The 14827-nt window shown below is 42.3% G+C and overlaps 1 protein-coding gene across 6 annotated transcripts in view; it reads left to right on the top strand.

Moving 5' to 3' along the window:
- The window catches only part of RNF150 (ring finger protein 150), a 297671-nt gene that overhangs the window by 200904 nt on the left and 81940 nt on the right, over window positions 1-14827 (top strand). The window contains exon 7 of one of the 6 annotated variants that reach the window (XM_028491712.2): window positions 2144-2300. The exons of the other annotated variants lie outside the window; for them this stretch is intronic. Coding sequence (XP_028347513.1) covers window positions 2144-2172 — 29 coding nt within the window. The 3' untranslated portion in view covers window positions 2173-2300. Of the gene's footprint in view, window positions 1-2143; window positions 2301-14827 lie in introns of those variants that run through there. 6 annotated transcript variants of the gene reach the window in all.

Below are 14827 nucleotides of genomic sequence, written 5' to 3'. Positions count from 1 at the left end.
TTTCTCATTCTGAGGGTTGTCTTTTTGTCTTGTTTATGTTTTCCTTTGCTGTGCAAAAGCTTTTAAGTTTCATTAGGTCCCATTTGTTTATTTCTGTTTTTATTTCCATTTCTCTAAGAGGTGGGTCAGATAGGATCTTGCTGTGAGTCATGTCATAGAGTGTTCTGCCTATGTTTTCCTCTAAGAGTTGTATAGTGTCTGGCCTTATATTTAGGTCTTTAATCCATTTTGAATTTATTTTTGTGTATGGTATTAATTTCCTTCTTTTACATGTAGCTGTCCAGTTTTCCCAGCACCACTTATTGAAGAGGCTGTATTTTCTCCATTGTATATTCTTGCCTCCTTTGCTGAAAATCTTTTGATATAGTTGAGACAATAACCATGGGGGTGAACATTCAGTATTGGTACCATAGTAGTTTCACAGGACCTCGACAGAGAGTCATTTCGAGAGGAACTTGGTGGTAAATATCCACCCATGTAGGGTTTATTAGTTTTTGGTAGGTATGAGTTTTAACTTGACTTTTAGAGGCATAAGGACCTCAGTATTGAAACATTGGCCATTAAACATTAAAAAGTCCTTAAAGAGAGATTTTGATCCATTTGTTTCGAAGGTCTAGAGTGGTACTGTCTAGTATTAATATAATGCAAGCCACAAAAGCAATTTTTAATTCTCAATAGCCACACTAAAATAAAAATAATAAGTTGGTCAAGTTCATTTTAATAATATTTTTATTTAACCCAATATATCCAAAATATTTTATTCTTTTTTTATACTAACTCTTCAAAACCTGGTGTGTATTTTATGCTTAGAGCACATCTCAGTTTAGACTAGCCCCATTTCAAGTACTCAGAAGCACGTGTGGCCAGTGCCTACCATATTGGAGAACACAGATTTAGAATGCTAGTAATTTAGGGCTACAAGAACCTTAAAAAAAACAAACAAAAAAAACCCCTAAAGGTCATTTAATCGTTACCATGATAAACTTTTGATTTTCACCATATGAAAACTGTGACCCAGAGGAATAAGTGGCTAACTCAGATCTGACAGTAAGTTCTCTTTTCAGAATACAAGATTGCCCCATAATTTTTCCATTTATTGGACATCTTGAGTTACCATCAGGCATATCACCATTAGTGGTCTAAGTGAAGTATATTGGAAGGCCTCATAAAATTTTGCTAGCAGTTCAAAAACATTTAAGACATGAGCCTTTTTTGAGCCCATAAAAAGAACCAAATCAAAAATGGATCCTATTTCTTGCAATGAAATGATTGTTTGATTTTCTGTTAGATTCCTTATTTTGAAAAGTGGCTATGTACTTCATCCATCTTAGTAAAGCCCAGATGACAAATGAAAAGGCGTAGTTTATGGGTTAAAACACAACCAAAAATGAAATAGGAAATTAAAGTCTGTATCCATATAATTCATAATCCCAGACAGTTTTGGCTAAAATAGACTCAGAGTGTTTAGGTTCATAGCAGGCATTCAGTAGATGTTCACGGAATGACTTGAGATAAAAGTGTTTGATCTAAGTTTCAATAGGGAGCTTCTGTTCACAACAGAAGGAAAAATGCCAGGTAATTTCAAAGGAAGGTCTTGGTAAAGATGAAGAGACGAGGCATGAGACCACATCTATAGTTTGAAGACTGATACTATATATCAATATGGCTAAAGACATCAGTCTCTTAGTACAGAAACTGAATTTTTCTCACAAAATACTTTTCCTAGACCATTTATTTCATTTTTAATGAAGTATAGTTGATTTACAATGTCTCAGGTGTACGGCAAAGTGATTCCATTTTATATATACGTATAAACATATACATATATATACATATATATATTCTTCAGATTCTTTTCCATTATAGGTTATTACAAGGTATTGAATATAGTTCCCTGTGCTTTACAGTAGGTCCTCATTGTTTGTCTATTTTATATATAGTAGTGTGTATATGTTAATCCCAAATTCCCAGTTTATCCCTCCCCCCCTTCCCCTTCTGTAACCATAAGTTTGTTTTCTATGTCTGTGAGTCTATTTCTGTTTTGTAAATAAGTTCACTTGTGTCATTTTTTCTAGATTCCACATAAAAGTGATATTTTCTGATATTTTATTTCTGATTAGTTTTATTTATTGGGATTTCACAGAATATTCCAAGCACAGTCATTCTGATTAGATGTTAATGGTTTATACCACTAACTAAATGGCTGTAGATTCCTTAAGGGGAAAATTCTTTCCTCTGTACAGGTTTGTACATTGCCTAGTGCCCCAACTCAAATAAATAATTAATAACTGAACAAACACGGATGCATGAATAAATGAGTGAACAGATTCAAGTTCTTATCAATGTTATTGTAACCATTTCTCTAATGCTATTGAAAAAAATGCAGATGGTGAAAGAAGTATAGTTGGGATACGATATTGCTACAAATCACAAATAACCCATTGGAGGTTGGACCTGAAGTTTTTCTAGCTTATCCTTTCCTACCTCACATCTCTGCAGATCCAGGAAATTACTAGAAAATGAAGAAGTAACAGTAGGTAACAAATACATAACACCAACTCTGTACCAGGCACCCTTTTATGTTGTTTACATGTATTAGCTCACAACAACCCTATGAGGTAAGTGTTATTTTTAACTTCATTTTCCTGATGCAGAAACAGCAGCACTGAGAGATTAAAGTAACTGACCTGAGGTCATAAGCTAGTGACAGGTGGAGCTGGAATTCGAAGGAGCAGCTAGCTGGCTCAACGACGCCATGCATAGCTATGCTCAGAAGATGAAAAAGGGGAGAAAACGCACACAGTTCTCATTTCATTTTTTTCCTCTTTTCCTCCATTTTTCTAAATCTCTGAAAGACCAAAACTGTGTTTAGTTTCAGCTTGCATTCTCATCCCTACCTCCGTTTTCCTTTCCTGGCAAACAGTCTTGCTGTATAGTCGATCAAATGCACGTAAAAGTCATTTCAGCACTCAAGGGGAAACAGCATAGAACAGATTGCCCTGAGAGTAAAGATGGAAAAATCTGGCATTAAAGGATCATCTTCAGCTCCCAAGAAAAGAAAAAAAGAAAAACGTTTACAAAGGAAAGGAAATGCAAACTGGCAGGCAGTCTGACATTTGGGAGAAAGACGTTCTCGTTCTCGTATGCATATCTTTAATGTTTCTGACGTTCTGAGGCTTTTATAACCTCACACGGCAGCCCCAGATCACGGTGTTTCTGCTCCACGTTGGTGCAAGGGGTCATTTGTATGCATGCCCTGATGTCACTCACCCAACTTCATCTGCCCGCCCAATTGCACCAAAACCATACTCTGCCTTCTGACTCCCCAAGCCCAGGCTGCAGCTGGTTGGATTGGCTTCAGCAGGGAAAGAAGTTTCTTAGGACCAAAGGAAAACACAGCTGAACAAACAGCCCGATGTGTTTGGAAACTCCAGACAGAAGCTAGAGAAAGACACAAAAGGAGAAGACTCTATCACTCCTTCCCCCAAAACATCCCGCGCCACTCCACACCTTCTCAAGAGGGTCTGAAACCTTCCCTTTGTTTCCCAAGGAAAGTCACTGACCCGTTTCCTTTATTGAGTCACCACACAAGTCCTCTAGTGCTGCGTCTAGATTGTGACCCCCTTGCTGCTCCTTCCACCTCAAACTGGAAGGAACCAGCAGTCAGCCCATGGGGTGGAGAGTAGGGGGAACTAGAAAGGGGGGAGATGGGCAGAGTCAGGGCCTCCGAGATCTGCCCCAGTACGTTCTGAGGAGCACATGGCATAATGTGTTTGGCCAGGAGACCCGGTCTTCAGACGTCACAGAAGGAAGCAGTACCCATGAATTGTTATGTAGGCTAATAGGCTCAAACTCAGCCAGTTGAATTGAAACGTGGTGTAGGTTTCCTCTGGGAAACTTCCCATCCACTCTGAACCTTTCGGGGAGTATCATGGATTTAATGTGTTGAGCCAACATGATTTGTGATGTGTGTAAAATGCATCTTGCTCTCTGCTGCTCTGCCTGAACTGCCTAGAGTGGGTGTAACAGCCCCCTGCCTGGGGATGACACTTGCAGCAGGAATTTTCTGCTCACTCTTAGGGAACGGACAGTTCCAAGAGTCCCTTTAGGTTCCAAACACCGACAAAAGGATTTTATTTTTCTCTGCAGAGCCCTTCTCTCTTGTAATCCCCATTCACTCAGGACAGATGGGCCTCCCTGGCTTTACTCACGAGGCCTCCTGCAGCCTTCACGCTCTCTGCCCGGGTGCTCTTACCGCCCCAGGAGGTCTTTGTGGATAGGGCCCAAGTGGAGCCCCGTCTTGCTCGCTCCCCACGCGGCCGCCTCTGGGACCCTCACACATCACCTGCCCTGACACCCCTCTCCGGTACAGCAGCTGTTTCCAGCCTCTGACCCCACGCAGGCCATCGGCCGCCTCCCTTCAGACTCCAGGCAGGCAGGAGACCTGAGTCCCCAGCCTGCTTTAGCTTTTCTAAGGCCCGAGTCTCCTCTCTCTGAGTCCCACCTACAGGGGGCGTAGTTCAGAATCTCCTTGGTGATGGAGGGGGAGGGGTTTCCCTTGCAGGAACCCCTCCCTGGGCTTGGGTTTGGGAGATAGCCCTTCCCCACCCCTTCTTCTAGAGGAATGGGATTCAGCGTGACAATACTCTCTCCACAGACAAGCTCCTTTCCAATTTCCCCACCTTCCCCTCCCTCTCTCCCCTTGTTACTGTCATTAACTGGGTAATGGGGTCCAGAATCATAGAACAGGTACCCTTCACATCCGCTCTACCCAGCAGTGGGATGTCGGGCACAGGGTTGGGGGGAGATGGGAGAGGCCATCTCAGACTTCTTTGCTGCCCATAGCTCTTCAGTAGAAACTGAGGCAGGAAGAGTCCCATGAATGAAAAAGAAGTAGTTCATGAATGTCTTGATGGGCTTCACCAGAGGACACCTTCCTAGCTGATATGGCAACTAAACTACGGTCCCTTTTCAGAGACCCTAGAGACAAGTCAGCCTTTTTGGAGAAAAAAAATATATATATGCTCGCACTCTTCAAAATGCACTCATGAGACAAAAGTAATTGTTAAAGCACAGCTGAAACTGCAGCCCAGCAAAAAAAAAAAAAAAAAAGGAAAAGTCATTTTCAGCAAAAAGTCATTCACTGCGATCACCAGGAGCTCTCCAGGGACACAGACTAGACACTAATTACGGAAAAAACTTCCAAAGAGTTCATTCAGAGACTTGTGTATAGCAGTTTCTGGAGTGACCCGCTTTCTCTTCTTTGAGGACCTCAGTAGGAACATCTCTGGCGAGTCTTCATTCCTGAAAACACAGTCTCTTAAAATTAGGCCAGAAGTGACATCCGTTCTTTTCTTTTTTTAAGTTCTGTGTTTATTAGTTAGGGAGCCATTGAGGAAGCATTCAGCGTATCTATATTCAAAGGTTTTAAATTGCCACTAGGCTTGCTCCAGTCGCAAGCTGAATATGAACACGAGAGAGAGAGTGTGTGTGTGTGTGTGTGTGTGTGTATTCAGGGCTTTTCCAGGGAACCTGAGTCTGAACCTCTGGGTCAAAGCAACTGAGAGAAAAAGGGAGGGTTGGCATGAACATCCCATATCTGTTCCAAATGTTCCTTTACATTTGCAAAGCAGCAGTCTCCAGGTTTTAATGTGACTGCAAAATATACCGGTGCATCCAGAAATAAACACCTCTACAGAAAGCATTCCAGCGTATATAAGAAAGGACAAGAGTGAGTAGCCACATCTGCTTTTTTGACTTGCATCAAAGCCTGAACTGGCAAAGTAGCTCCCCTCTGGATAAATATGCTGGCTGGAACTAGCAACAAGAATGATCTCCCTTGGTGCCCATAAGATTCACATTAGCCCTGGAAAAATGATTGCTTTGATTTGTGAACCTCTTCCATCGTGGCAGACAACAGAATCGGCCAACCAATTAAGATTTTAGATTCCACTGTCATGCGTCCTTCAGGAAATATTTCAGCCACGGTGAATTACTTCCACACAAAATGAAGCGTTTGAAGATGGTGATACTGCTTCTCCACAATCGTCTCCGTAGCTCGTCATGTGCCAGGTCCCTTCAGTCACATACCCGCCTTGTTTCTGAGCCTTCCAGCTCACCAGCTCGACGATGGCTTCAGGAGAGGAACAGCTGTTCTGAAGAGCAAAGATCTTTGTGATAAGCACTTGCCTTCATCATCAACTGTCCCGGATGGCAACCAGTCAATCCACAAGCCACTGGATTTTTTTGCGATAACATTCCTCCTCAATTAAAAGCACTCACCAATCTCAGAAAGCTCACTCGGGGCCAGACTCCCAGGGTTTTCCTGTCCTGTGTGTCTGGTGCCTTTGACAAGGGAGTGTTGAGTATCTGCAGATGCACAGACTGCCTGTGAGAGAGCTCATCAATTTAGACCGCAGATAGATTGCCAGTGGGAGCACTCAGCCTGGGCATGACACCACGCCATCCACTCGGAAGAAACTTGTCCTCCTGAAATGAAGTGGCCCAGCCAAGCAGACAAAATCCATCCATTGTGGGAGATTGTCTCAGATGTCCTGAGTTACGCACTGATAGCACCATCTCCAGTCTGATTCTCCCCAATGCTGTCTCGCTTTTGGTAAGCCTTCCAAAAGTGGGCTAGGGAAAGGGCTGTTGAGCAGACCTGCGTTTTGCCAGATATTGACACACCGAGCATGGATCTCAGCAGGGAGGTGGCAGCTGACGGCAAGAAACATAACTGGCAGGTCAGCCCTTTTTCGGTGTTGGAACAGCATCCATCTAAAGCACATGGGGTGAGGAGGCGAGGGAAGGGCCATCATTCGGAGATTAAGATAGCAGGGAACAGCTGAAAATGTCCTTTGGCTGACATAAGAATTGGCTCTGAAAATTCAGAGAGTCAGGGTTCCATAAGTCAAAATATTTCAGAAATGAAATTCAGTGGTTCAGAATAATAATTTTAAAAAAAGTGTAACTATCAGAACATCACTGGAGCTACATGAGGAAAGATGGTATACTGGAAACACCACTAGCCAGAAACAAAAAAGTGGCGCCTTAGGTGTGATTTGGCCTCCAGTTAGCTGTGTGACCTTGGGCAAGTCACTCACCCTCTCTGTATTTTCATTTCGTCAGTTATCGAATGAATGAGACACTTGTACCAGCAGTTGGTTTCTAAGATCCTTTCCAGTTCCTTCATTAGACTCTCTCTCGGTGTCCTTCCAAGTCTCACCAGGAAAGCCTCAATTAAGACCTTGCATCCTCACTTAAAACCCTTCCTGATACCCCTCTCCTTCCAGCACCACGAAGCCACCCTAGGAAGGAGCTGTGTCCTCGGCTCTCTCCCCACTGCTGTGTCCTCTGAGACTCTAGAGGGTCGCTATGAGACTGCAGCGTCTGCCCAGTCTCTTATCTTACAGATCAGATTTTATGTACATCTTCATCTAAAATGAATGGGAAAGAAGACAAGAGGGTGTAGCTGGCTGGAAGAACAGCACAACTCTAGCCCAGAATCCTCCTAGGATTCCCATGTGCAGTGGACCCTGTACTCAGACTATCACAGCCTCCTGCTCGCAGAAGGCTCTTAAGCAGTACTTACCTGGGCTGCCTAGATGCTGGCTATGCCCAGACTCAGACCTATTCATTTTCTTTGTTCTTAAAAACAGTATTAATAACAGTTACCATTCATTGAGTGCAAACTTTGTGCTCAGCACCATATATGTACTCTACATAGAGTGTCTTATTTGACCATATTAATAACCTCATGAGATTGTCATCCGCATTCTATAGATAAGGAAATAGATTCCAAAGGTAAAATAACATGCCCTAGATAAGTTGTTTTTCAAACTGTGGGTCGTTGAATGAATCTAGCGAGTCCTGACCAGTATTTTTCAAATGACACAAAATAAAATACATCTGAAATCCAAATACACACACACGCACACACACATACACACACACACACACACACACACACACAGCCTTTAATGTTGATTTTAACAATAATAGTTATTATTGATGCCATCAAGGAAGAAATGTGTCATGTAAACCAAAATATTATGCAGAGCAACTCTTTTATTGTTTTAATATTGAACCTAGACAATTGGCAAGCAGTACTTAGAAAAAAATATTGTATTTCTTCAGTAGATAGTGGTGTAGGTGCTTATGTGTCTGTGTTTATGTATTCATATGGATGTGAATACACAGTTTGATATTTAGTCCCAAATCTACACATAGGATTTTTTTTTGCATGTTTATAATGCTTTTTTTTTTTTTATAGTAAATACCACATTTGTTGTCTCATTTTCTCTTCTCAGGGAATTAGTATTTTTTTAAAAAAGACATCATTTGGAATAGACATTATCTCCATTTTACAGATGAGGGTATTGAGGCACAAGTACCACATTCAGAGTTGTTGCTCTGAAATTCAGGAAGAAAACCCCTCTCACTGGACTCCATTTCCAGGGTAGCCTACACTGTATGTGAATCCATTCATGTACCTGTCCCATCGTTTTAAAGGAAATTAGTAATCATCTAAGAATAGCTCCAGTTCATCTAAATATTTTAGAAGTTAGCTCTGTTTTACACGTCACTAAAATATTTAGGCTCCAGATGCTTTATTAAGGATTTAGTTGAACTGTTTAACAAGTTGAACACTAAAAAGCAAATTTCTCTCTTTCTTAACGACTCTGAAATTATGACGCAGAAACATGTTGTGTAAAGAACATTTAATAATTCATGTCCATCCATCATTAAAGCAGCAGGAATAAAAAATCTTAATGTCATCTTTCAAGGATTTGAGGCTTTCTCTCTTCTGGCAGAAAGAAATACCTTAAATTCATTGATTGATCATTCTTCCTAAGATCCCAAAGCATACTTCACCCATAACATCTTGTTCTGTCTTCCTCACATTCCTGCACAGTAGAAACAAACAGTAACATCTATCCCAAAACGAAAAACTGAAGCAGAGGGGCTAAATCAAGTTCTTGCCCCAGCCCAATTGTCTTTCCGGTGTTCCACCACGTGTTTAAACTGGTTCCCTATAAAGAAATGCCAGAAAAGCTCACTTGTTCCAAGTTAATAGTACAGAGTCAGAAATTGAATCAAAGCATGCCCATATGAGAATGATTTTTAAATCAAGGGCATCAGGACTGGTCTTCTTGGTAAACGAATCATCTAGAATCAGCTCAAGATTTCTGGCTATACATGGCAGATTGAGCCCACAGGTTTATCTCTGCTACCCCACAAAGTCCCACCAAAGGGTTCATGAAGGGTATAAACCTACATGGACACTAAGAATAAAGAAAAGATTACAGCAGACAATATGTCAACAAATTTTGGAAGACAAATGAGTGGAAGTTCATTTAGTGAAGCGGAGAAAGGTGAAATCTGAGTGCCTTCTTAGTTTGGAGCCAATGAGAAGCTAGCAGTTTTGCAGCTAGCTCAGAGTATAGGACACCAGATACGTAGGAAGGCTGTAGCATGCAGTGGTGCTCAAAAGATCAGGTGAAAGACTATGTAAAGAGCGTTTAGCTCCCCCATCCTGAGCCACCTGTAGTTGCCTCAGGCCCTTACTGAGGTCCCTTCCCTAGTTCGCAAGCCAACTTAGGCATGCACGCTTAATCATAATGTCTCATTGCAAATATGAATGGAGGGCAAAGATGGCTAGAGAACTGCAAGAAGCCACAAAATCTAAGAGAGAGAAAGAACATAACAGATAAAAATAAACTCCAAGGAAACAAGATAATTCAGATCACAGAATTCTATAAACTACCATTTGTATTCTGATGGAAATATGTGATAATATTGCATCCATGGAAAAGAAACAGATGATAGCAATTTTCTGAGAATGAGAAAGAGCTCTTGGAAATTAAAAAATAGAGGGCTTCCCTGGCGGCGCAGTGGTTGGGGGTCCGCCTGCCGATGCGGGGGACGCGGGTTCGTGCCCCGGTCCGGGAGGATCCCACATGCCGCGCTCCCAAAAAAAAAAAAAAAAAAAAAAAAAAAAAATAGAGCACAGTGAAATAGAGCACAGTGAAAATTCCCATATTGAAAGATACAGTAGCATTTGTTGTTAAAGTATGTTCTTGCTGTGAAATAAAAAATGGAAAAAAATTAATTTTATTTTAAAATTAAGTTTAAAAATAAGGAAAAACAAAAAGGGTCAATTTACATGCCATTGAAGAATTAATCTACTTATTTAACACACTCTTTGCATTAACATCCCTCCCCCAAAATGTCTTTTTACTGTGGTGAAGAATTATGGCCTCGCGTGGCATACTTGACTTCAGAAAATGTTTGGTACCAAACTTGTAAGAGCATTTCCTTTTTGCATGCTACATTTGTGTTATATTTTCAATATATCAGTTCATAGGTTTATTTTATAAATTAGTGACTTCAGTTTTTATAGAGAAGTCATTCTCCAGTGTTCAAGCTAACAAACTTGGGGTTATCTCTATTCTTTTCACTCTATTGCCTTTCATAGTCAAATAATCACCAACCCATGTTCATTCTGCCTTTTAAATCTTTCTCCATGTGCCATTTCCCTCTGCGCGGCTATAATACAGACCTTAGCACCTCTGACTATAGTTGTTTTTTTAATTTATGGCTGTGTTGGGTCTTCGTTTCTGTGTGAGGGCTTTCTCTCACCTCTGAATATAGTTATTTTTTTTGTTTTTTTGTTTTTTTAATTTATGGCTGTGTTGGGTCTTCGTTTCTGTGCGAGGGCTTTCTCTAGTAGCGGCGAGCGGGGGCCACTCTTCATCGCGGTGCGCGGGCCTCTCACTATCGCAGCCTCTCTTGTTGCGGAGCACAGGCTCCAGACGCGCAGGCTCAGTAGTTGTGGCTCACGGGCTTAGTTGCTCCGCAGCATGTGGGATCTTCCCGGACCGGGGCTCGAACCCGTGTCCCCTGCATCGGCAGGCCGATTCTCAACCACTGCACCACCAGGGAAGCCCTGACCTTGGTTTTTGCCATGGCTGCCGTTTCCCTCTCCCTGTTTCTAGTCTTCCCATCCTCCAGTCTGTCCTCATCCTGCTGCCTAGATAATCATCTGTAGAAGTCCTCTTGCTGTTTTGCTCAAAACATTTTTATCCCCTATGGGTTAAAATCTCAAGCTGGCTAATCTAAACAAATCATTAAGCATTTGGCCTCTGCATATCTCTCCATGATTTTTCGCCACGCCCAGCTGGCAAGCTTTGTAGGGAAGCATTTCTAAACCACTAGTGGTTCCAGACACAGCCCCCAACTCTTCTCCCTTCTTCTGCCAAGTCTTTCACATCCTTCAAGCACATCTCATCTGTGGTATTCTCTGAGATGCCTTCTCTGCTACTCTGAGCAGAACTGGTGATCCTTCTAGAATTATCTCCTTTCAAACAATTCTCTCTAATTATTTCCTGAGAAAGCATCTGTCGCCCCACTAAACTTGTAGGTCCTTAAAGGGCTTGGACTGTGGCTTTTCACTTTCACGTTCTGAAGCACAGCACAGGTTATGGCTACAGTTAGTCTCAGTAACATTAGTAGAATAAATGAATGAGTAGGCTGAATTTTAAAGGAAACCAACAATAGCAGTAGTTCGAAGTAGAAGAGACTGTGTTCCAATATGTATCTGTGTATGGTCTGCTAATGAAAAGAATGGGTATATATTCTCCCGAGGACACTCAGGCTGGACCATGGCACCAGCAGACGGGCTATAGCCAGTTCCTCTGGGACAACACTGTGACCCTTGCCCCTTGTGACAGGAGCACAAATGCTGAACTGGTCCCCCATCACAAGGAAGGAGGGAGACTAATGCCCTGTAGAAATGGGTTGATGATTTATTATTTATCATTATTGATATGGGACTACACAGCCCAAATGAGGGATTGAAAGCAGGATAGAGAGACGAAGTGACAGAAATTGCAGCAAAGGGAAATATGATGGGGAAAGGTTCTACTGCCTGACTGTACATCCATTTCTGCAAATGCCCTGGGAATGTCATCAAACCGAGTGCCCAGAAGCCAGTGCAGCTCAAATGAAGCTCTTCATTTTTTGTTTTACACCATCAGCACTCTTCTTCCTATTTTATATTAACCCGTGATGAGTGAAGATGACCCTCCTGAGAGGAAATCTAGACTTGGGGAAACCAGTTGTCTTTGGCATCGGGCAGACGTGGGCTCAGATCCTGGCTGGCCACTGACTGAGTAGCTGTGGTCAATGAATAACATCCCTGGGCCTCAATTTCCTCAACTTTAAAATTGTCCAGGGACTTCCCTGGCGGTCCATGGTTAAGATTCCACTTCTGCTGGTTGGGGAACTAAGATACCGCATGCTGCATGGCGTGGCCAAAAAAAAAAAATTGTCCAAAGAAAATGTACCTTGCGAGTTTGTTGCAAGCATGAAATGAATCAATGTGTAGACTGACTCAGAGCCTGGCACTCAATCAATCATGAACGTTACCTCTCTCCCCACCTTGTACACCATCTCTGCATGAGAACACACATTGGATGGACACATCACAAGTAACTGTTAGCCCCATGGAAGTGTCTTGATAAAAATATCTATAAACCTTTCTCAGATAGATTCCAAGGCCCGATAGCTCTCGGTTGTATCCTTAATCATTTGCCCGTGGAGATGAAAGCTAACATGACCTTGCTCTTCTTCATTTACCAGAATTACTTTACTTCCTGAGCCAGAACTGCATGCTGGCTTTTAGTTATTTCTCTTTTCCACTAATTGATCACTTGAGGACTACTGAGTTATAAACGGCAATCTTTATTACCATGATCTCATATAAAATAATGACAGTCCTTATAATACCATTTACAGAGAAACCTCTCAACTTATCAGCATAATCACTAGGCAGCCCATCAATCAATCAACAACCGGTTAGTGTCAGTTCCTAGAAAGCCATAATTATGTCTTTCTATGCATGGCTCTGTATTGGTTATATTCAACAGACAGCAGCCCTCCCACTAATCTTAAAGAGTGCTTTGAGCATACAGACCAACAGACAAATGACCTGTGGATAAACTAGTAATTTCAGATTTGCCAAGTCTTGATGTTCTTTTTTGTGTTCATAAGTCAAAGCTCAGGGAACGACTCAGAGCAAAAATATTCGAAGTAAAAGGCAAAAGATTCATTCAATCCTGAAGAAAAGCACGAGTTATAGATTGGGACTGACACATATACACTAATATGTATAAAATGGATAACTGATAAGAACCTGCTGTATAAAAAAATAAATAAAATAAAATTTTAAAAAATATATTGGAAGTATCCTTTGATATAAGCCTCCAAGTTTTCAGCACATGTGTCTCACACCCCCCGCCAAGAAAGTCCAGTAGGAGATCTTTTAAAATACAGAAGTAGCTAACTTATCGGCTTCGGGGGCGGGGGTGATCGTTACTGCACTTCCTCCATTTGGGGGAAAAATTTGCAGGGAAACTTCTGAAGAAAAGAAAATATATTGTGGTTAAGTGGTTGAGCCGAACTCTCCTGGCCGGCTCCATGCAGGACACAGGTGTGGTGATCAGTTAGGTCTGGATAAGTCAGAATGCCAGGATGCTGGGGAACTGTTCTTCCTCCTCCACTCCAGAGGCTTTCTGCGGAGCACGCGCCAGGATGCCAGGGTGAGAATCAAGCCAGGTTCCCGGCGCGCTCATATGCACACATACATACGCACACATATGTGCACGTGCGCTCACACGGTACGCATGCATGCCCACATACACACCACCACCACCACCAATCCTCAGGGCCTTCGCTCATCAGCTCAATCCACTAGGAAATAGATCTCCAGGGATTCCCGGAAATTTTTCTAGGCAGAGAGGGCAAAGCGATGTCGCACGTGACTTCTTCTGCCTGCAGATGGGCTGGGTTTAGCCCTGAGAATTTCTGATAATGTTCGGTGAGTAGCCAACGTCTAAATATGGCAGAGTTTTCCAGACAGATCTGAATTTGCAACTTGAACGTGTTGGAAGCAACAGCAGTTCTGGGCCTCATTCTCTGATGGCCGCTGGACCTTAGTTGGGGCAGCCCCAAGACAAGGCATGTGCTCTGCAGTCACCACAGCTCTACAACCCCCAATTTAGGGACGGTCTCAGGGCAAAAACGCTTCCTTCATACGCAGTGATTTCTCAGGGACAATCACTGTTTTGAACTGTCCTATTAGGTCTCATTAAAATAATACCTATTGGTAAAGTCACGCGCAGGGCAACTGTGTGGGTCTCTTAAGCAACCACGTACACAGTTAAAACTCTCACTGGTAACTGATGTTCCCAGCAGAGAGGAATGATTAGTAGATTTATAGACTCAAGTACCATCGAATTTCTTTTTTTGTCAAACCAATCGTTCATGTATCTAAATACTCAGGCCTTCATCAGGGCTGTCAGCACAAGAAAGTATTGGCTGCCCTTAAACTCCTGCTGTGCAGCAGGAACAGTGGAATGAATTTTTTCAGAAAAAAATAATACCGTAATAGTACCGCAACTGTTATTTAAATGGGGAGTTAATTTGAAAATTGGGTCTGGAAGTCAAAGTTTAAGCGGGAATACAACGGATTCAAAGGCACATCTTCTCTGTTATGGAGATGAAGAAAATGTGTGCAGTGGCATAAATAAGCACTCATATGCGTGGACGCACACGTGTCATATGTAGACACATGCACGTATAGGCACGTATGTATGCCAAGAACACGCCTGCACCTACCTGTACACACACTCACACGCGTCTACACACGTTCATACCTGCATATCAGATGTAGCGTGCAGAGTGCCTAAACAGTGGTTACACACACGTACACATCTGTTTAGATGGCATACATGTGTACATATATCCAACTCAGTACCAGCAGCTA

This window comes from Physeter macrocephalus, chromosome 7 (genome assembly GCF_002837175.3).
Source record: "Physeter macrocephalus isolate SW-GA chromosome 7, ASM283717v5, whole genome shotgun sequence".
Lineage (NCBI taxonomy): Eukaryota > Metazoa > Chordata > Mammalia > Artiodactyla > Physeteridae > Physeter > Physeter macrocephalus.
The sequence above is the reverse complement of the archived record's forward strand: the minus strand, read 5'-3'. Positions and strand labels throughout refer to the sequence as shown.